Source organism: Phaethon aethereus, assembly GCF_964289735.1.
Source record: "Phaethon aethereus genome assembly, chromosome: 3".
In the NCBI taxonomy this organism is placed as follows: Eukaryota; Metazoa; Chordata; class Aves; order Phaethontiformes; family Phaethontidae; genus Phaethon; species Phaethon aethereus.
In genome coordinates, this window is record NC_138576.1 from 57,612,377 (window position 1) to 57,635,937 (window position 23,561).

Sequence of the window (23,561 nt, forward strand, 5' to 3'; positions counted from 1 at the left end):
TTTGGATGAAACATTTTTGGAAAATAAATAAGTTGTTCTTTCATCTCACATTTCTTCCCTAAATCTCAAATTTTTCCACAAGAAATGTTCTCTACCCAGCTCTGGGCTTGATCCCTTTTCCAAGTCTACCCTTTTCTAGCTACCAAGTCCCCTAATCTCCAATGCAAACAGATGTGGTTATCCCAATGTAAAGACCTTAGGAAATCCCCAGACACATAAACACTGAGGTATATGTAAACTATATTATTCTGCAATCTTTCCTGGGGCACAGACACAAAGTATGACAGACTACAAGACTTTCCATAGATCAGGGTAGCATGTGAACGGCACGCCCAGGCTTGTGGTGCCTCTAACAAGATAACACCACTGCCAAGCGCGAGATGCTACAGATAACAGAGGAGGAGTAGCGTACGTGCAGATGGCTCACCCTGTGCTGTGGCACTGCTAAGAAGACAGCAACACCAGAAAGGGCAGGCAGGCACTAGTGATAACAGAAGGGGAGTGCTAGCTTAACAGAACCTACCAGTCAACAGAACGGAGGTCAGTGGGGAAAGGGAAACAGGGTTGAGATGTTTAATTGGGAAGCGATGAGGATGGTAAATGGAAAGAACTTGGAAAAGAAAAAACGGAGAAGGGAATACAAGGGGAAACAAATCAGGTTTGAGGGCATATTGTCAACCCATCTCGGAACAGGACAGTAAATCTGTTGATGTTCTAGCCATACCTGCATCCAACTTACGCAGCAAGGGGGAACCTAGGTGCTCTCCCTCCTGCCAGTGAGGGAACAGCTAGAGGGGACCTCCTGACGTCCTAATAACATACAGTATGGAACAGACCTTTCACCATGCTTATAGCTCATTAACTGAGCATTTGGGTAATACTAATGTAATTCTATTTAAGACAGGTAGGAATTTTGTTTGTGCCATTCTGAAATAATTCCAGCTTCTACTCTCAGGGCTTTTTTTTGGTGGTTGTTCTTCTCTCAAAAATAGATTCCGCTCAGTACAAGCCAGGCAACAACCATTCCAGTTCTCAGAAGATCCCCAACACAAAAAATGACTGCTAGAGGAGAGTCTAAAAGGTGTATCTACCACAGCTTCCTATCCCTCACAGAAGTTTAGGAACAGGACAAGCAAGCAGAAATGCTTCTTAGGAGTAATACAAGTGTTCAGAGCTTGAGAGTTGGGAACTTTCAGAGCCAGATGTGATGCCTGTATGATTAATAATCCCAGCAGAGTTTTCTTTCATTAAATTACTCAACTGTTTTCTGTTTAATTATTTAAATTCACAACATCCTGCAGAAAGGGCTCTGCCATTCTACAACATAATGTGGAAAGAACAGGTTTGTTCTGATTTTGTCACCTAGTGGTTTAATTTGATGTGCCGTATATTCAACAAACAGGAATATTTCTCAGAATAGACTTAAATAACACCACTAAATACACCATGAAAGATTATGTATTATTACCTCTTTCTCCCAATTATATTACTTTCTTGAAAACATTGAATCCATTTAATCTTAAAATTTTTAAACAAAGTATGCTTTTATTATGTATTTTGGTAATGATCATTGTAGTGGAGAATAGACCGACTGTCAGAGATACGTAACTTAGCTTCCTTCTAATTATCTATTATTCTTCCTTCTAATTATCTATTATTTGTGTATTATAAGGAGCTAAAGTACTTTAAATATGCCTGCATTCTAAAATGGGGAAGCAGTTCTGATCTTCTCTGAAATGCTTCATAAGATCCATCCATAAAAACCATACATAAAATAGGCACGTGTTATCATAGCATCCAGCTTCTACACCATGTTCATCAGGAGCACCCTTTTACCCATACTGACATGCAGGTTTTAGCTGCCTATGAGCCCACTGTCTCCATACACTTACTGATTTCGGAATCAAATTACAGAAATTACAGAAATCCAGAGCTTTTAGCTTTTCAGAATTCAGATATAACATTTAGCATGTTAAACTAACACGCCTTAGAGATGACAGTTTAGGACAACCGAGGTTACAGTCCTTCCCAGGATATTACATTTCTCCAGAACTACACAAAGCTCCCTTTTTGAGCACAAAAGTCGAGCATACAAGCTATTTAAACAGCTTCTTACAGTCTTCTAAAAACTGCAATATATTTCATTCCTAGAACTTGTGCTTTCGTAATATCTCCCTTCCAAAATGAAAGGGGAAGAAATAGTTGTTATTACAAAATTACATTTTCACAAAAATGTGAAATGTTTCATCAAAGAATTTGAGAGAGACATTTCATTCCTTCTGAATGCTCCACTGCTGCTGTGCTTGAGATTAACACAGAAAAACTACGTCGGTTTCTCATTGCAAGTTTTCCATCCTGTAACGACCACTTGAAAAGAAAACCAACACAAAACCCCCTCCTGACACATTTTGAAGTCTGTCTTGTCTGCCCACTTTCACAAAATGCTGAATTACATTTTCCACATGCACAGGAGATGATTGACCACACACAGAGAGCTCACCTGCATGTCATGACTTGGATCCCTAATAGTAATTTTTTTTGTTTCTTTCTTTGTTTTAAAACCAGGACACTTTGGAGCGTCCTGGCACCACTTGTTTACAGTAGAACACGATGTATCCTAGTCATTTCCTGTTAAGCATCAAAAGCAAGACCCATCACCCTCTGCAAGCAGTGACTTAGGTCTGCCAAGCTCGTGGCATATTTCAAGACTCTCTTTCTTTGACTGTCAAGGCTTACAAAGGCAACCTGGAGACCTCTGTTCTGGCATATCAACAATTTTAACAATTTTTTAACAATTTAACAATTCTTTCTTGACTTGGAGCATGTTCTTAGGAGCTACTTTAGAATACATTAAAATACCTTATTGCTCTTAATTTTTAGCAATGCAGCATTGCCTGGACATATCTACAGATACACCATTTTGGAGAAGTAAAAGAAAGTATTTTTCTTTAAAAGGCATGGTATTAATTCAGAACCCAAGCAACCTACAGTCCACTATAGACAGACAGTAGGAGACTTAATTCAAGAATCCACTGACTTTCACTTCTACCTTTTTCATACACTGACCTGATGAATGTTTCATGAAATAGCAAATCTGTATGTATCTGAAATATGAGCTGAGGAGTAGTACAAAGAAATGTATGTAAAAATGAAAATTTGACTCTATACTATTAAGGTGCTATTCTCTAAGAGGGAAGTGGAACTTGTTCTAACAAGTAAATTATCTTCTAAAATAGCAGTCAAAACACAGGATGCTTTGTGGCCAGGAGATTTAGACTTGACAGAATTAGCTTGTCACTTAAATAAAAAGCTACTGGTCTGAAGCAACATTAAAAAAAAAAAAAAATCAGTTCTGAGAGATCTGTTAAGTAAAAGTTAAGCCTATCGCTAGGTGGAAATTTTTCATTAAGTTATGGGCGAGCAGCACACCTAAGGATGAGAAGATACACTTTATAGCTACAACAACAGAACTCTATACCTGGAAACTAAACAGTGTGCCCCACACTAGTATACTACCAGTGGTTTTATTGCCATGGTAACAGCTCTTAAGAGTAATGGCGAGTCCCGAAAAAGATTTACATGTAGTTACAACCGCGCCAGGTTAAGCCTATTCACAAACTTTTAGCTGGCATGGTTAATTGAGAGTTAAAAATTTACCCGCACTAGATAAGGAAGACAATGAAGTGCTGATGTGGATATTGAAGGGGAAATCCTATTGTGCCATCTGTCAGTCATAAAAACAAACAAGCCAACTCTACCGCTGCCCTACCCAGCTGAACACAAGAGACTCATTTCCTCACATTCTACTTGTACCCATTAATAGCCTACATTCTTTGAAGGCTGTCATTTCTTTGAGGAGGAATCAGCCTTGAGTCTAGTCCTTTTACATGTACTAGCGTAGTAGCTTTGACAAAAGCTACTAGGCAGCGTGTTCATCTGCTACTGACTCTGAAATAGGTCACTAACCACGGCTCCAGCTCAGTCAAAGTGGACCCCTCCAGAAGTCTCACACCGCTCAGAGCCCACAGCTTTTCATGCCCCATCCAAGAGCAGCGAGATGTGGCAGGAAAGCCTTTGGGCTGTGCGACGCAGGAGAGAAGGCTTTGCTCTGGTGCGTGGTGCTACTGGAGCTGGTCTCATACCAGGGCCTGTGGCCAACGACTGAAAGCCAAACAGTAGGTCTGTTGTGGGTCCCACAAACACATCAGTGTCATTAAAATACGCAGCAGCCCAGATTTTCAGTTTCTCTAGTTGACTCCAAGCCTACCTGACATATGATGCTATTGCTTACTTGCTAATAGGTAATTACTAGAAGCCACAGCAAGAAACTATCAATTTAAAATACCGCACAAGTATTTTACATTTTTTAAGGAAGTTTTAAAGTCAGCATCAAACATACACACCTAGTTCTAAAAGTCAATAATGCCTGCTGGTACAAGCTAGTGCTGTAATCAGACTGCAAACTAAACCCAAGGGAGTGTCAGGCAGAATGGAAAAAGAAGGGTCTGCAAGAGAGGCAACACATCAGAAATACACCTGCATTTGAAGTTTCCTGACAGTATTAAATAAACTCAAATTCAAAATTTACAGTCATCCAAAACACATGCCCTGAAAAACTTGTTTAATATTTGCAGTCTGGTGTTTTTTTCATTGATTTTAAGAGAAGTTGCTTACTGCTTTCTTTCTCTAGAAGAAAATGGCAGTCCCTGTGGGGTAGCATTTGCCTTGTTTGAAGCTGACAGATACAGCCATAAAGAACAGAAGAACTTATCGACTGCAATGCCCAAATTTTTATCTGTTTCCATGCTCAGTATTGAAGAAGGTATATTAGAATGCTTTAAGAAAGCATTGGGAGAAGCCAGTTTCATGCCATCATGTCACAAGTATCCTTAAAAGGCAGACTATGGGAGATCTGGAGGGATCTGCTGGTGATCCTGTATGTGTACACTAATATTCTTCTTGGGAGCTAACTACCGTAATCAATTTGTTCACACACGGTATGGTTTTTACAGATTCACTCCAAGTGAATTATAGTTAGGTTAGTCTTGCTTTTGTCCAAGTTATAAAGCAAATAAAGGAATATATATTCATCATATGGCCAAAGCTTCAAGAAAAAGTACAAATATTCCACAATCCACATTCTTTTCCAGATACATCTGGCCCCTGAAGTCCAAAAGGCTTGGCACCAAGTCCCTTCTATGATCAACACCAGCACATGCACTGTGCCTTCAGGGAAGAGGACTTTTACAGTGGCAAGGTCTGTGCCAAAAAAACACTGGGGTTTTGGTGAATTTGCCCCGAGCTCTGATCTGGCAGGGTCAAGGATGGTTAGGTTTTTAAGCATACTGCCAAAGCCCAAGGGAGAAAAAAGGAACACAGGTTTGTGCTGATCTGGGGAAAGTGCTTGATGGTATAGATCTTAAAAGGTTATGAAAACATAAAAATTATTTGGTTTTCCTTACAATACATATTTTCAGTATCATATCTAGCAAAATGAAAATTTTGCTACAAAAAACCCAAAATATTTTTAAATTCACCCAGAGGTATTACTGAGGTCATAACTACTTCAGTAACATTAACCATATCACAAAAGCTGGAGAGCAAGAATGAAACTGAGTAATGTCCCAAAGTGAGAGGGATTAACTATGTGGATTAACAGTACAAATTAATTGTTATCAAATTCCTTGTATAAAAAGCTGATCAAGAGCTGCTGATTAGGATTTTCAGTAAGCTATAAAATAGTGAATAAAATTTATTTTTAAACATGTTGTGACTTGCATGCAAATACTGTTCTTACCCAGAGGTCTGTATGTAATTAGTAATAGCCAAAATGAGGGCCTTTCCCACGTTTCAGTCTCATATACAAACCCTATATGAAACTGTGAAACATTCATGCTAATTACAGTAACAGCAAATACAAATAAAAAGCGTGCTACAACCCTATCTTTACCATGTTTAAAAAGATGGTAAAAATTACAGTTTGGCTCTACTACTTTGGCAATAATTCCATATATTAAGGTATGAGCTTTTCCTTTAGTCTTGTTTCATTAACACACATATGTATTTATATATACATACACATACACAAAGCTTCCTCCACTTCGCTCCAGACACTTTTTAATACACTAATTTCTTGGATAAAATGTGGCACATCCATGTTCCCAGTTATTAATTTTCAAATGACAGACGAGAAAGTTTTCCTTCACATACTTTCATTGTTCCTTATTCTGTTATAAAACCCACAAAGTTTCTCTCCTCCTTCTATACAACATCTTTGGGAAATTTAGTCAAGTCCTTCACTATTTTAAGTATATAACAGAAGTTGAAATTTGAGTGAGGTTTTCTTGGGGGGAGGGCATGGTGATGGTAGAAAAGATAACACGTAACAAATTCCCAGTTGTTTTGATTACAGCATGCACAATGCCACTCAGGATGTTTCCTATAAACGGTATATTTGAAACTGGATATGAAAGCACAGCAGGAACATCCAAGAGAAATTATGAGTAAGTTATTTTCCTTCTGATTATAGCACATTCACAGCCTGCAGAAGTTCCCCACATAACGCAGGACTAACAGCAACACGAAGTTACAGAGTACAAGAGAATCATTATTGGCGAAGCTGCAGTAAAACCAGCCACAAAGTTCTTAGGGAAATGTTTCTCCACATGGACGTAAGGTAGGGCTGGTGTGTTTCCACTAGGTGTGTTTGACATTGAGGTAGTAGATCACGTCCTCATTTATTTGCACTGCAGTGTTCACATGAACAAAAAGGACTTTTAAAGCTGGTTTTGAGAATTTGGCATCAGCCACTGGTCTTGCTCCTTCCTCAGAAAATAAAACACACACATTTTTCAAACAGTGGCCTGAGTCTGAAGTAGAAAAGACTCCTTATGACAAATAAAGAATAAAATAGGCATCACAAAAATACTGTGTTCAAACAAAAGGGAAGAAAAACCTCCACAAAATCCCCCCACCACAGAACATAGTAATGGGTACTTAGCACACCAGGAAGCTATTACAAAGTCACCCTGAAATGAACACATTTAACACCTTGTAGTGCACTGTGTTTAAAATAACTTTGTAATAGTTGTGTCCTTCTAGGTTGTTATGATCAAGACTACGGCTAACAAAAAAAAAAAAATTTTTTTTTCAGTTCCAAGCACACATAAATCAGAAGACTGTTCATCTAAAGTTTCTTTTCACGTGCAAGAGACCCAAGTGGTATGACTTCAATAGCTTAGACTATGGATCTGCTTTGCATCGGAAATGCTGAACTTTTACTGTAAGTCACAGATCAAAAATGTAAAATCAGATGCGCTGGTCACACTTTGGATTGCTAAACAGGATTCAAAATAACTTACTTTCTTGATGAAATAAAACCTCCATACACAGACACAGTAAAAAATTTTGAGGAAAAAAAAGTCTAATGAAAATTAAAACAAGCTTGACTCCTTTCCAAAACTTGGAGGACCTTTCCTCAAACTTATTCAGCTCCTACCGAAAGTACTCACGCAGGTTTTACAGCTACCTTTTCACACTTCCGCTTTAAGGGCCAAATAAAACCTATGGGTGACCACTGTTCCCATAACAAAGGATCATAAATTTTGGGCAAAAAGAAGGTTATATAGTCCCTGCTATAGCTGGAAGGATCTTTGCTTCTCACATGACAAAATCAGGCGTGTCAAATTGAAGGGATGCTGGAAACCTACCCTTTTAGAAGTGACTAGCAAGTTTAGACACTGAGCGTGAGTCAGTATAAAGAAAGACTTCATTTTCAAAACCAAGCTTCTGTAAAGCTAGACCTCTTTGTGATGTCAAAAGTGACAGAAAATCAAATGCTGAAGAGTTGGGCTCTCATGAATTGGTAGTGCAGTGCAATAGTACAACCCCACTGTAAAAATATTTACAGTGCCTGCTGTAAACCACATAAGTCACACAAAACAGATGGAAACTTAATTAAAAAACACAAGTTTGTAAACTAGTGATTAGACCCTTAAGATAAAAATCAAACAGAACTGTGCTTTAAATCTAGTTCAACAGTATCCATTTCAATCACAATACAAACTCTGAACTTACCAACTTTGAAATGAAACTATATTAACTTTCACGTCCTTAGTTTCATGTTTGCAATATATAAACATCAGATGATTGATATTTTGATCAGAGGTATGCAGAGGAAAGTTGCTTCAAAACAGCACATGATTCTTTGATGGCATGTCTCCCGCCCCGCAGCAGTATGCTAGTAGCCCATTTACACCCACAAAAGTGGCAATAGCTGGAACCAAGAGCTTTGTTTCCCATCAATAGCTTGTATTTCAAAAATACAAATAGGAGTTCCCTATATTAACCATATCCATCTGTCCAGTAAACATTTCCTCATTTTTAAAAATTTCGAAGTATCTGCTGAGCTAACATGCAGTTGCCTGCTGAACTTCCCTAATGAAAGCAAGAGAGGCAGGACAAATGCAAATTAGCCAGAAAAGGCTACATGCCATTTTCCTCCACCACTCCACCTCCCATAATAAAATCTCACTTCAAAACAATTAATGCATGAACAAGAAATGGCTAAACCCCAAGCCTATTTAAATGCTAGACAGGAGAGTTTAAGATCCTGACGGAATTGAGAAAGACAAGTAATAAAGACCCCAGACTTCAGGGGAACAAGCTCAGTTTGTTCAGGGACCTGATTCTCAGGATCCCATGGGAGAGTTCCCCATAGGGCAAAGGTGCTCAGGAGACCCTGTTGGTCTTCAAGCATGAGAACAGACCATGGCAGGAGACCAGGGTGGCTGCATGTTGAGCACCCAGCTGAGCCCAAGCCCCTGGGGAAGCTCATGGAGCAGGGGCCAGGCAGGGGCTACCCCACGGCAGTACAGAAGCACTTCCCAGGCACAAGGGGAGAGAAGGCCAAAGCTCAGCTGGAAGCTGCCATGGGACAGGAGGGGCAAAAGAAGGACCAAACAGAACAGGGACCTGCTGCTCAACAGCTTGAAAAAAACAGTGGCAAAGGACAGGAAAAGGCTTAAGCACTCTGGTCTTTTTTGCTTTAGTCTTTACGAGCCAGGCATACTCATGGGGCTTAGTGGCAAGGTCCTGAGGAAAGGTGTCACGTAAATGAAGACAAAGTTAGGTTTGGAGTATTTAAGCAAAATGCACATACACATGCCCATGGGACCAGATGAGATGCTTCTGACGGTGCTGAGGGAGTTGGCTGATGTCATTGCAAGGCCTCTCTAGATCACCTTTGAAAGGCCATAGTAACTAAGGGAGGTCGCTGGTAACTGAGGAAAACCACAAGAAGGAAGATCCAGAGAACTACAGGCCAGTCAACCTTATTGCAAATCCTGGGAAGAAAATGGAGCAAATCCTCCTTGAATCTATTTCCAGAAACATGAAGGACAGAAACGCCTTTGCGAACAGCAAGCATAATTTCCCAAAGGCAAAATGTGCTCAACCAACCCAGTTACTTATTACAACAAAGCCACTGGCTCTGTGGATGAGGACAGGGCAGACATCATTTACCTTGACTTTAGCATGCTTTGTGATGCAGTTCCCCTTAGCATTATGGCAGCCAAACAGACAGGGACTAGATGGCTGGTCAACAAGGTTGATGAAAAAAGAGGCTGCACTGGCAAGCTCAAGTCAGCAGTAAACAGGCCAAAGTCTAACAAGCAGCTAGCTATGAGTGACATTTCTCTGCAGTTAATCTGAGCAACAGAGCAGAACACACCCTCACCAACTTCATAGGTAACACCAAACTCCAGCAATCAAGAAACTGGAAAGTAGGGGTCCCACCTGAAGGACCTCAAGAAGCTGGAGCAGTGAGCTGACAAGCCTCCTGAAGCCCAATAAAAGCAAATGCAAAACTCTTATACCTATTGTAGAATAATCCCATGCCACAGTACATGTCAGGAACTCAGAGGCTAGAAAACCACTTTGCAACAAATGTCCTGGCCGTGCTGGTGAACAACCTGTTGAACACAAGTAAGCAAGGCATCCTTGCAGTGATGAAGGCTAACTGTATAGAGGGCTGCATTAGCAGGAAGCAATTAACACTTTCTATGTGACATTCCTGTTGCCTCAAATGGGAGCCCTGTTCTTGGTACAAATAGAGACTTTTAAAAAAAAAAAAAAAAAGAGAGAGAGAGAACACGACATACGAGAAGAGATAGATGGAGTTGTGTGTATTCAGACTAGGGAAGAGAACGCTTCTCTTAATGACTTAGTGGATGCCCACAGAGAAAAGGTAGCCAGGCTCTTCTCAGAGGTGCACAATGAAAGGAAAAAAGGCAGCGGTCAGAAGCTGCAGCAAGAGAAATTCTAACTAGATACAATAATAATTTCAAAACCCCTACAATAAGTATCTTCAGACACTGGAATACGTTTGTCCAGAGGGGCTGCATGATCTCCATCCGCAAAGACCTTACACACTTGAGTGGATGAGACTGAGCAACCTGATTTAATTTTGAAGTCAACCCTGCTCTAACCAGGAGACCAGGCCTCCAGAGGTCCAGTGGTGAGTCTGAATCTCTCTCCTTCTCAACAACAAAATCATATGGTAAGCCAAAGGTTGGGAGAAAGAACAAATAGGACTACAGTGTGCATAAATGCAGACCAACCATGTCTCCATAACACTTTCAGATGATCAGGCTGCATAGGAAAAATGTTTCCATGAAGCCTGAAAACTTTCTCAGAGAGCATCTACTTTCTGCAAAGTTTATATTTATATAACAACAAAATAACTTGGAAAAAAATTATTATTGAAATACAGGGATTCCATCGCTCCATCCTGATGTTCTGGATTTTGCTTGCAACATATGCATAATTATCTTTTCAATTTAGATGGCTACTTGTAAAAAAAAACAAAAATCAAACAACTATGCCTTTTACTTTTTTCCAAGGTGTTTATTCTGATCAGAGCTTGCCCCCAAACTACATCTTCAGTTACAGACAACAAAACGTATAATTTACCAACTGGACAATATATATTCGACTCATGTAAAACTTGTATATGGAGAGAGATACAAATACATCTGTCTCAATATATGAATGCAGTGAAATTTTTTTTTTTTTTTTAAGAAATCGCATGAAGAGACTTATAGGCTTTTCTTCAGAAAGGTCATTTTTTGAAATGCCCTTCTTAATCTGTGATGTCACTTCAGCCCTTGACAAGATCACACACATTTCTAAGAAAAGTCAGTTCAGGTTCAGTGCCATTCTTACTCTGGAGCTTTACAGAGTAAGACAAAAATATCAGTCAACTTGCAGTTTGTCTTTACATAGCATAGTTTTTCCCATGGTGATTCTTCAGACAATCTCACCAGAACAAAGAAGTATGCAGCTTTGAAGTATTATGACTTTTTAAATATGTAATGTGTATAACTCTTCTACTCTCTAAATGGTAATTAGGTTCTCGGGGGTAGGGGGGGGAGCAGAAATCTATCGCTGAAGATGATTAGCCTCTGTTTCTCTTCTTTAAGCTTTAGCTGAAAGATTCTAATATTACTATCTACGTCCAACACAAAATTTAAAGTGCAATTCTCAAAATCACAGGTGGGTGGAGAACTATAACCACAGTAACAAGCAGCAGATTTCCCTACAGACAGCACGTTATGGGCAAAGCTTTATCATCAGTATCACCATTCAGTGCACCAACAGATGTCAGTGCTCAAAGGCAGCGAGAAAACTGACAGTGGAGTCAGAGACTGGGTCTGCATCTGCATGTGTGTATCAGTGAATACTAAAATTAATATCTCCTTAAGCACTACACTTTGAAAGCAAAATGGTTTTTAGCTTGGTATTCTTTTACACGAGCTACTTGCTATTTCCTTGGAAGAAAGCAGTCCCTCAACAAAAGAAATTTCAAAAGGCACAGAGATGTTTATTATGCAGTGGACTAAGCGAAAGAAAAATATGCAGATACTTTAGAAAAATAGCCTCACAGTGGTCTGAATACTAATTAAAGAAGCAAGCCACACTGATCTAATGCAATTTTATTGCAATGTTTTGAAAGCACATACCGACTTTGAATAAATAAGTGGAACAGAGGGTTTATGTTGCCAAGCAATAAGATCACCCCTACACAAGTCAGACGATGTAAAATTCTGGAAAAAAGTATCAGACATTCTTTCCCTTCTACTTTATTCACATAAACAATACACAGTACTGCATCTAACCTAAACGCCAGCAATATATATCTTCACAAGAAGTGCAAAGCTGCATGTTTTTAGATTAAAATTGCAACTTCTGTTTCTGCCCAGCATCAGAGAAAAAAGTTGATTCTTTTGAAATAATTTGAGACGTGCACAGGAAGTCTTGTAACAGCCAGATGTTCCACAGTCATCAGCTCATCCATTGCACAGCATCATTTTGGTCCTCTGCTCAATATTGCCTACTGTCTCTTCTGATCTTCATGTCTTTCCTTACCTTATTAGAGATTCGCATTTTAAGAAAAAGAAAGAGCCAAGTTTCTTAGTCGCCAGACTTCCATTCAGTTGCTTTATTCCTAAGACAATTTAAAAGCCAAGGTACATATAGTTTCCAAGAGGGAGTGGGAGGACAAATGAAAAGCAGATTTTACACTTGTAGTTACCTTTGCATAAGACTCTGCATATCTCAGTGTTCCCACAAGGGCTGTGGATGTTTAACTTTAACAGTTATAAGAATGTAACAGCAGGTTATGTGCTCATCCAATCTGTTTGAAAAGCTTTTAAAATTAGAGGCATCAGAATGAGCAATACCTGTATCTTCATAAACACCAGCTATAAAATCCAATCAGCTTACTGCAGAGAGTTACAGCAAATCGTCATATTATTTCATACAAGCATTTCTTGGTTACAACAGAGTTTAAACTGAAGATTTCGAGATGCCAGAAAGGCAAACCACGAGTTTTATTACCCTACTTGCCTTCCTTCAAGACAGCACTGGACCACAGCATTTGATTTCAAGTATTGCTCAAAAAGCTTACAGCTAGTGACCTAAACATAGAACCAGGGAGTCTCAGGTTTAACCTTGCCCTGTAACAAACAGCGTGATTAGCATCAGTTCGGCAGCAAACCACAGCTGCCCATGTGCAGCCATCAACCAGGCCCCAAAACCCAGGCTTAAACGGACCCTAGTGAGCTGACATGCCCGGGCTAGAGACCTGCAGCGTGGGTAGGAGTGAAGAACCGCCTTCACCCAGCACACAGCAACAGCCCCGGCTTTACTGGGGGATAAAACAAATGGGAGCCAAGTAGTCAAGCTCTGCTCTTTGCCGTCGCACTGCGCGATCTTGCGCGCGTCACTAGACCCCTCTCGCCCCCGGAAAACCAAACTGCTTTCTCGCAACGGTAAAGTCTTCTGGACTCGGCAAGGCTGCCAAGCACTGCGATACAACAGCGACTTAACCACAATCCTGTAAAAGGTTTTATTTAATCTGGTTCGGGCAAGCATGTGCTTTATTACTCACCAATTACGTTTTCATGACAGGCTAGCGGAGCCGATTATAAAAAGTAATGGAAAACAGAAAAACAGAGATGCTTCTTAGAAGTGTGCACACATTCTTTATATTGCATGCTTTAAAAACAAGCAAAAAAAAAAACCACTAAACAAATTTTGTGGATAAAGGAGATTTACATACAAAAGAAGGAACCAGTATACCGTGTATCTGGTACATTGCCCATATTGCTTAATTCATAGGCCCACCTAAACAATTATTTTCTTCATTTGTAAAGTGACAGTTCTAGAAATAACTTAGAAATAGACCACAAAATTCTTCAAAACTGAATGTCTAAAGCATCCTTTATACAGGGATACATCTGAAGAGTTGAGTTTATTACCAGAAAAGCAGACAACCAGGGCGTTTCATCATCTCTGTATCATCTCAGGCAGCAGTTTATTGCCAGAGAAGCGCTGCACCGTTAGACAGCAGCAAACACTGAATCAAAGCCCCTTTCCTGAAGTACTAGGCTCTTATTCCACCAAATATGTTAGGAAGACAAATTTATTAATTGTAAATAAAGGAACAACTTGTTAAGATACCCTATTTGAGATGAGAACTGCAGAAATTTACACTTACGCTGGCTCCCCAAGCTAGAAAAATAACCCACCCAAACCAACATAAAGTTAACACACTGAACAATTCTTACGGCAGCATTTTTTTAGATAGTGTTCAGAAAAAGTATGTCCAGCCAACAGTCACACAAGCGCTTCTGTAATGATGTTAATTACCTTCCACAAGAAGTGCTGTCTCCTGTCTGTCCATGATTTGCTTTTCATAGTCCTGTGCTTTCATTAACATTCAAAGAAGCTATCAAAGCCTGGCTGTCTACCACTCTTATTTTCCCCCTGAATGAGATAAGACATTTTTTGGCCTTAACAGTAGATTTCAATAAACAGGTGGAATTTTTCTGCTTCAGTTTGCCCACAGAACTATAGCCTTAAGCAACAGTACTCACCAACACTATAATTTACTCTATTTCTTTATATTAAATGGCTGCCATAGGCTGCTATACTAAGATTAAATACAAAATCATCACCACGAGAACATAACTTTTACCAAAAACAGAAGACATTCCATTTTCAGCTATACCTCAGGCATTTACATCACCTTATTTAGCTTTTTTCATGAAAAGAGTCCTGTGTGTCTGGAATTTGGGTTTTGCCTTTACATAAAATGCGCACATGGATTTTCAGTTGAGGAATTAATCATGTGCTTGATTTTTTTGTGAAAGCCAGATGGTTTCCACTGAACGCCTTTCCATTTTCCCCACAATTCTGAGGATTAGTTACATAGGACATTCAATTAGTTTTGGTAAATTTACCTGTTGAGAACGTAGACCAAGTCGGAATGTAAGAAAATTAAATATTCTTCTTAGCTCACAGAAAACAGGTGTAAGGCTGAAAAAAACATGAACTAGCAGTGGGAACACATCCTATTTCAGTCAAATATGCCCACAGCCACACACTGAGACATCCCTCCATCTCACGACCAATGTTCAAATCAGACAAGCATTTGCCTGCATGGCAGAAAGTCATTTGACTGAGAAGAGGCTGCCAGGTTCTCAAAAAGAGGCAGCTGAAGCAACTCGCCTGAAACAATGTCCTCCCCCTAAAGATCTTAAGGGCTTGCAGCAGAAGGAACATTCATTTGCCAAAGGCATACCCTATTTCATGTCTTGCAGACAAAATATGCCTCGGTCCCATTCTTTTCCACTTTGGTCTCCTTTCAAATGCACTGGCTTAGCAGGAGTCCACTGCTTCCACTGTGCTCAGACCTCTACTAAGCCATTTTAGCTCCCTACCCCACCAGGCCACAAACCCAGCAAAAGCAGGGGTAGGTTTCTGTCTGGTTGGCATGTTGAACTGCCTCTGCATAGGGTCTGGCAAGAATCATACTCTTAGTATCTCAGAGGAAGCTTCTCTGGTGGTTGGACTAGATGACTTTTAAAAGAAGTGCCTTCCAACCCAAGCTATTCTATGTTTCTCTGCACCTTGTAGTGCCATTATCCCTAAACAAGCAATTTAATGTACTCTTTTGTGACATTTTAGATGCCATAAGACAACCCCTGCCACCTCCAGCTGCCACTTCACAAGAGCACAAGTCCCCCAACAAAGTCAGGGGGAATGGCTGTAAGTTCTGTAAGGATATCTTTAACTTAGGGGTGTAAGGTACCTACCTATCCACTGTATTCAATTCCCCTGTATCTAAGTACTTAATTCACCTCCTTAGCATCTTTTATAAAACCATTATCAAAAAAAAGCCCCACCCCATCCCCCCAAAAAACCAAACCACCACTATTTATCAGGAAGGAAAGCACTGCAACACACTCAAAAAGAACTACAGGTACAAAAATACTGAAGATTATAGGTAGGTAAATAAGGCTTTGGGTCAAAGAAAAAGCCAAGATTCATTTTAAACTCCTTTGACAGACTGAATGACAGCTACTAGATGTCAGCATTAAGGTCACAAAGTACTTTAAGAAAACTTCTTTCAAAATGCATTGCATCATCAGCATGTTGCCAGGAATCACCACATCGCTTACGCATTACATGTCAGTTCCTTTCCTTTCACTGTATCTTGTTCTTAAAGAAATGTACCGTCAGGGAAGGTAGTTTTTTCTGTTTGAAAACCAGACCATTCAATAGTTCCACAGCTGCATTTTAACTCTTTCCCTCCCCCTCCTATGAAGGCCCTCACAACCTTTCTCCCAGTAAAAGCACTCTGAATTTTGGTCTACAGGAACTGGGGCTTCAGTAATTCCTGCCACTGTGTTTCTTTTCCCCTTTTCTGTTCTGAGAAAAAGAGGTTGGCAGGTAACGGTCTCCTGAAGCGTGGCACTTCAGCCTGCTACAGAGGCTTATTATAGTAGATTGAACCTTTGCTCTGCAAATGTCACATTGCAGAGATTCAATTTTAATGGAGAAGCTAAGCCAGAAGATCAGATAATGGCTCCTAAAACAAGACTACTGAAAGAGGTTTTGTACCTCTCTCATCCACATAGTACTCTTCCCTCACTGCAGCCAGCGCTAGCACCAAGTCAACCCTTCCATTAAGGCCTTTAACTCACAAACTTGGCAGAAAACTACCCAGGTTTTTTTCTCTGGCAGTTTTCTGCTGGTTTAGTGAGCTGAAGCAGCTTATGGAGGCCTACAGTGGAATTAACGCAAAGTAGACAGTAAGAGAAGGCAGTCAAAAGCAGTAAGATGAGACTTCCCCTCTTCTTTTGACAGCAAAAAGTATTAGTGAGCTTACCTTGTCTCATAAAAAAGTCACCAAAAGCAAACAAATCTCCCCCCAACCTGGCACTGGACACCCCAGAGCAGCAGCACCAGGACACTAGGCAGTAGGAAAGCAAGCAGGAAGGCACAGGGCGCCGACTACCCTTCAGTGGGTCCTATACTTATACACCACCTACACTTTTGCCATCACTCCTCCTTGTTACTGGACTGTTCTGATTATGCCCAAGTGCTATGTCAAGCACACAGATCTCCAATCAGCGCTTTATTTCCGTGCTCACAAGCTGTCTTTCCTCCCAGTACTTCTGAACTTCCCTGCAACATTACTGAGAGTTCGTGCTTAACCTAATGACTTCCAACTCAACTGTATGAAAGTCACCATAGAAAACAATTAAACAAACAAAATGAATGCTGAGGACTCAGGAAGCTCCAGAATTCACACTGCCAATGCAACCTCAATTCAGTTCTTTATAGACAGCCAGCATGAAGTCATCTTCAGCTGCAGAGTCTGTTTTGCTGACTTGTGACCATTGCCCTGTTGAGCTCAAAGGACTAGTGCTCATCAATGACTGTAGAATCAGTGAATAAAATTCTCCTCTCCCGGACTTCTGCTAGATGACTGCAGCAGTTGAGAGCTGTGCAAGTATTTTTGAGCACTGCATGATCATGCTCTTCAGACATCAATTCCAGTTTACCAAAGAGGCTTTTATCCTGAAAACATGTCCAAACAGCTCCAAACAATAATGTGTACAGTTTCCAAGCTAGCTACCTTGTACAAGAGCAGCACAGCTGCATTTGTATGGTGCTCCACCAACACCAATAGCTTGCTGTTCAGTAGGATTAATTAGCCTGGGCAGAGCACTGCACTAATGTGATTATATTGCTTCTAGTACCTGAGCTAGCTCATTCATCGTTTTCTATTCCTTTCCTCTGAAATAAAAAGGGTTCAGTTTTTGCTGTTTTCTTAACACCTAAATAATTCAATCACTCCCCACCCCCCACCCCAAGAGAAGAGGAATGAGTCTTGGATAAGATTCAAAGTCAGATTTCCCTAATTGAAACAGTACATCTCCTGCCTCTGTAGCCTGTCCCCACTATTACCATCCTCTTCTAATCACTTTTGTTCATATCAAGCTGCCACCTTTTCCAAACTGCCTACATACCTGCAAGTCTTCCTTGGACATCAGAAATAATGATGTCCAGCCACAACCAACAGCAACAAGAGCAGATTTTTTTTTTTCTTTACAGATGGAGAACAGATATCACAGGAGGTACTTGCTCAGAAGAGAGGCCATCTCTCAAATCAATGAGTGGAAGAGCAGGAATACAAAACAGAGCCTCCTCATTCACAGTGGGGCTCCTATCAGGACACTGAAACAGAGACCAGTGCGAGGTGCACCAGGTACTCAGACTCTGCCCCAAGCCATGGAGATGCCAGAGCATCAATAGACCTGCCCAAAGAACTCAAGTACTGACAAAATACAAGCGCACTGGTACGCTCAAAAGCCGCTGTGCCTCTCTGCTCAAGCCTTCCTGAAGCATCCAGAATGAGGAAGAGGCTCAGAGCAGGCAACATTAAGTCAGCCAGTAAAAAACTTCATCAGCCACAAGCAACTGACAGCGGTTTGACAACAGGAAGTACCGGGCAAGCCCCACGGCCGGCAGCACTGCCAGAGCCTCGTTCTTTTGAGTTTGCCTGTAACATCATCAGAAGAGAAAGAGAGGAATATCACAGCACCCGTTAGTATCTCTAGCCTTTGATCCACGCGCCTTACCCGTACGGGCACACCCGCGCACAGGCAGACCCTGCGGGTGTAACACAGTGACAGCAACACGATCTCCACTTCTCCATGTTTCCACAAGTCTTTTACTTGTTTGATAAGCTTCTAGCGACTTATTTGTCTAGTTACTTATCATAACTATGTTGCTTTTGATACTAAATAAAGTTCAAGAATCTTTATATTCCCACCTTTTTTATAAAAGTTTCACTTTTCTTTTTTTAAAAAAAAACAAAAAAGTATGCCATAGAAAAAAATTGTTAAAATTTCCCTGTGTGGCAGGTTGACCCTCGACTGGTGCCTACCAAAGCCACTCTGTCACTCCCCTCCTAAGCTGGACAGGGGAGAGAAAATGTACTGAAAGGCTTGTGGGTTGAGATAAGGACAGGGAGAGATCACTCACCAGTTACCATCTACCATCACGGGCAAAACAGGCTCAACCTGGGGAATATTAATTTATTGCCAGTCAAATCAGAGTAGGATAATGAGAAATAAAACCAAATCTTAAACACACCTTCCCCGCACCCCTCCCTTCTTCCCGGGCTCAACTTTACTCCTGATTTCTCTACCTCCTCTCCCCAAACAGCACAGGTAGTCGGGGAATGGGGGTTCGTGGTCAGTTCACCACACACTGTCTCTGCCGCTCCTTCCTCCTCAGGGGGAGGACTCCTCACACTCTTCCCTCAGACTCCAGCATGGGGTCCCTCCCATGGCAGACAGTCCTCCATGAACTTCTCCAACGTGAGTCCTTCCCACAGGTTGCAGCTCTTTACGAACTGCCCCAGCCTGGGTCCCCCCACAGGTGCCGTCCTTCAGGAACAGACTGCTCCAGTCTGGGTCCCCCGTGGGGTCACAAGTCCTGCCAGAAACCCTGCTCCAGCCTGGGCTCCTCTCCCCACGGGGCCACAGGTCCTGCCAGAAGCCTGCTCCAGCGTGGGTTTCCCACGGGGTCACAGCCTCCTTTGGGCATCCCCCTGCTCCGGCATGGGGTCCTGCCCGGGCTGCAGGTGGAGATCTGCTCCAGCGTGGAGCTCCATGGCTGCAGGGACACAGCCGGCCTCACCGTGGTCTTCCCCAGGGGCTGCCGGGGAACCTCTGCTCCGGCGCCTGGAGCCCCTCCTGCTTCGCTGACCTGGGGTCTGCAGAGCTGGTCCTCTCACATGTTCTCACTCCTCTCTCTGCTGCTGTTTCCCCAGCAGGTTTCTCCCCTTCTTAACTCTGCTCCCCAGAGGCGCTGCCACCGTTGCTGATGGGCTCGGCCTTGGCCAGCGGTGGGTCCGACTTGTAGCCGGCGTTGGACACAGGGAAAGCTTCTAGCAGCTTCTCACAGAAGCCACCCCTGCAGCCCCTCAATACTAAAACCTTGTCATGCAAGCTACACTATAACAAAACTGTGTTAAGAAATGCTGTAAAAATCATGGCATTTTATTGTTTTGTGATCACAAACCATATTAATACTGGCTAGACTGCTAAACACTTACTTCAAACTTGAAATTTAAAACAGTAAATGAACAAAACATCTCTAAGCTCTCTCCTCCCTCAGCTTTATATCAGCATGTTGATGATACAGAGCTCTTCCAGGACAGAAATGCAGAGAACAACCTTATTTCTTGGCATTCTTTTAAGTAGCCCACTTCCTTCTGACAGAAATATCCACGGCAACAGCTTCAAATTTTGAGTTCTAGGTATACTACATACATCATACAATGTAGACTCAAACTCCAGGCTCAAAAGGGTATGAAAGCAGACTCTACGTTTGCAGCTCCAGCATGCAATGACCAGGCACAACGAGAAGAGCTTTAAGCGATAATCCCAGTTTCTGCACATGTACACTGTAGTATAAAAGTTCACACTCTTAAAAGTTACAGTTTAAAAGTATTTCTAAAAAGACTGCAGAGTGGAATTCCAGCTTGGCAGTAAAGTATCAACGTAAAAAATGTGGGTAAGAGCTTGCAAAGACAGAGAGAGAAAAAAGCAACATAAAGGCCAACACGTGAAACAATACGAAGCAAGTTAACACAGAATAGGAAACACTGTTTTACAGTTAGGGGGAAAAAAAAAGGAAGCATTCTTTAAAAAAGAAAAATAAAACCAGTCAGGGTACTGCAAAACTGCAAGAACAATTGAGTAAACATCATGTTACAGTCACCTACAGAATCAGGAGGAAAGGAAACTCCCAGAAACGACGATAGTGTTGAGGAATTATACTGAGATACGAAGGAAAAATAAAGATCTGGAAACTAAGTACAGTCTTTCTATCATCTCCTATTCTTACATGACCAAAAGTCTTTTGGGGAGTTATTGCGTTGTCGGTGGCTCCTGTGTAGAAGTGGAGGAGAAAGAAGAGTGATGGAATGGAAACGGAAGAAGAAAAATTGAAGAGATACTGGGGTACATATGTATGTACATATATACACAGGCATACAAATATATGCACACATACACACATGTACCTACATATAATAAAAGAATGTAGACTAGCTGGCACAGAGCAGGCCCAGCAAAAAGCAGTATACTTAAGTTTTATCTTCTTCCTCACGCTTATTTACTTGTTGCAGTCTTCTATACTACAGAATCATGTACATCTGGTCTGGAACCTCATTACTTCTAAATACTTCTACACAGCAATTCAAGATAATTGGGAGAAGAGTTTGCTGGTATTTGTAATTGTTCTGTATGCCTCAGGGAGGCTGTGTGACTAAACCAGAAGAGAACACAGTCTCTGCGCACCCAAGATGCAGTCTGTATCATGCACTCTTGAGAGTTTCTCCCCTCAAAATACCTTTGCATTGGTATTTACTGCTTATGACTGCTGAACAATTTGTAAAAATAGTTAAACTGATGCAAGGACTGCAGAGCACAGAACACAACTTGAGATCTGTGAGAGCTTATTATCTGGTATTCCGTGTGATGTCAGGGCTCACTTCTCAGACCGCTCTGTACAAACACACAATAAAAATATATCAAGTCCAAATAAGGCTTACGGTGTTTCGCAAACAGAGAAATGCTCAGTAGTTACAGTCTCACTCCCATCTCATTTCCATCACCACAGAACTGGAAGCAAACACTACTATTTAATTCATAAACCCTCATCTCTAAAAGCAGCTGAAATTGTCAGTTCGATAAATAAACCGGGCAGTAATGAGGGGAAGTTGAACTGTATTATCAAGGAAATTCTTCTTTTGTCAGAGGACCCTGTCAAGTGCTGCTCATGACAGTCTTACCTACACACCGTTTGGAGAATTTCTGTACGGAAGGACTTTAAAACGGTACCTGACCCGACCACGCCTCACGATCGAACAAGGCAGTCCAGGGAATTTGTCAAAACACATTACAACTGGGATGCCTTACGGCTACAACTCACAGTGACTGCATTTTGCCAAATACCCTCAACTCTTCAGAGAGCCGACAGCACGGAACAGCGAACCGCGCGAACCCGACACAGATCGCGACATCCCCGAAGCGCCGCAGAACACGCGCACCTCACACCTGGGGACGCGGCTGCTCCGCCCGCGCGGGGTAACTCCCCCGCTGCCACCGCGGCGGTGGCCACCGCACCCCGGGGAGACGCTCGCCGCTCGCCCGGCCGAGGCCCGGATGCCCAGAGCCTGCCGCCACTCACCTCCCCGCCTTTTGGGTGTAACAGCTGCGGGAGACCAGTAACTTCGAGGGGGTGCGACACAGCCGGCGCGGAGCTGCTGACCCGGCGCTGCCAGCGCCGGGTCCGCGGCCAGCGCTCGCTCCGCGGCCGCGCAGGGAGGCGGAACGCACCGCGGGCAGCGAGGGCGACACCGCGGGCGACGACGCCGACCTGTACGGCGGCTGCGTCCGGGCGAGGGCCGGCCAGAAAGACCCCCTGCCGCAGAGAGGAGCGGGCAGGAGGGCTCGGGGCTCTCCCCCACCCCGCCGCCAGCCCCGGCAGCGACCTGTTGCCCGGCGCGGGGGTGCCGAGGCGCGTCCCCGGGAGCGGGAACGGGATCGGGCGCCTCCACTCACCTCTTTGATTTTCTCCCTCCTCTGCCGGACGGCGGGGTCGGCGGGCTCCTGCCCCACGGCGCCGACGGGCTGGCGGAAGAGGCGGTGGGGCAGCCCGGGGGCGCCGGCCTCCTTCCTGCCGCGGGCGTCCTGCAGAAGTTTCTCCTTGTCCTGGCGGATGTCCCTGCGGATCTCCTCGGGCAGCTTCTGCAGCGTCTCCTTGGCCTCCCGCAGAGCCCGCTCGTGGTCCTCGCGGATCCGGTCCAGGCTGCCCGCCCCGCCCGCCGCCGCCACCGCCCCCGCACCGCCCCCGGGCTGCGGCGGGGCGCGGGGCTGCCCGCCGGGCGGCGGCGGCGGCGGCTGCAGGGCGGCCGAGTGGAAGAAGACGCCGCTGAGGAGCTTGGAAGAGTCGGGGAGGAAGAAGATGGCCCCGAAGCAGAGGGTGATGAAGGCGCTGAACACCAGCAGCAGCACGAACTTCTCCGTCAGCCGGAACGCGCCGGGGCCCGCCGCCTTCCTGCCCCCGCCGCCTGCGCCGCCGCCCGCGGGGCCGCCCAGCGCCCCCGGCCCCGCCGCGCTACCGAAGAGCGGCAGCAGGCTGGCGGCGGGCATGGCCCCCTCGCCGCCTCCGCAGCAGCGCAGCGCGCCGCGCCGCCGCCGCGCAGGGACCGCACGGCACCGGACGGCTCGGCTCGGCTCCGCCGCCCCCTACGCCGCCGCGGCGGCAGAAAGTTTCCTCGGGCGGACGCGGCAACTTTTCCCTTCCCCGCGGCCGCGCTCCCGCCGCTCCCCCGCCGGCAGCGCTCGGCGTCTGGCGGGGCGGGCGCTGTCAGCTCCAGCCCATGCTGCCGGGCCGCCGCCGCGGGTGCCGCTCCCCGCTCCGCCCGCGCGGAACTGCCGGGCGGCCGGGGGCGGGGCGGGGCCGCCGCCGGTCCAATGGCGGGGGGGCGGGGCGCAGGCGGGGCGGGGCGGGGCGCGAGCGCCGCTCCCCTGCCGCGCAGCCGGAGCCGACGGGTCCCGGGGGTCAGCCCTGGGGAGGGCGGCCCAGGCGCCGCCGGCCGCGGCGGTGCCCTCCGGGGCGGGGCGGGG

General features: G+C 43.9%; 1 protein-coding gene across 1 annotated transcript in view; it reads right to left on the reverse strand.

Annotated features, from left to right (window-relative positions):
* The window catches only part of MAN1A1 (mannosidase alpha class 1A member 1), a gene marked incomplete at both ends in the record, with an annotated part of 150,414 nt that extends 127,330 nt beyond the window's left edge, over positions 1 to 23,084 (reverse strand). Inside the window, one exon of the mRNA XM_081998198.1 lies at positions 22,494 to 23,084. Coding sequence (XP_081854324.1) covers positions 22,494 to 23,084 — 591 coding nt within the window. The remainder of the gene's footprint in view (positions 1 to 22,493) is intronic.
* Between the last annotated feature and the right edge of the window lie 477 nt (positions 23,085 to 23,561).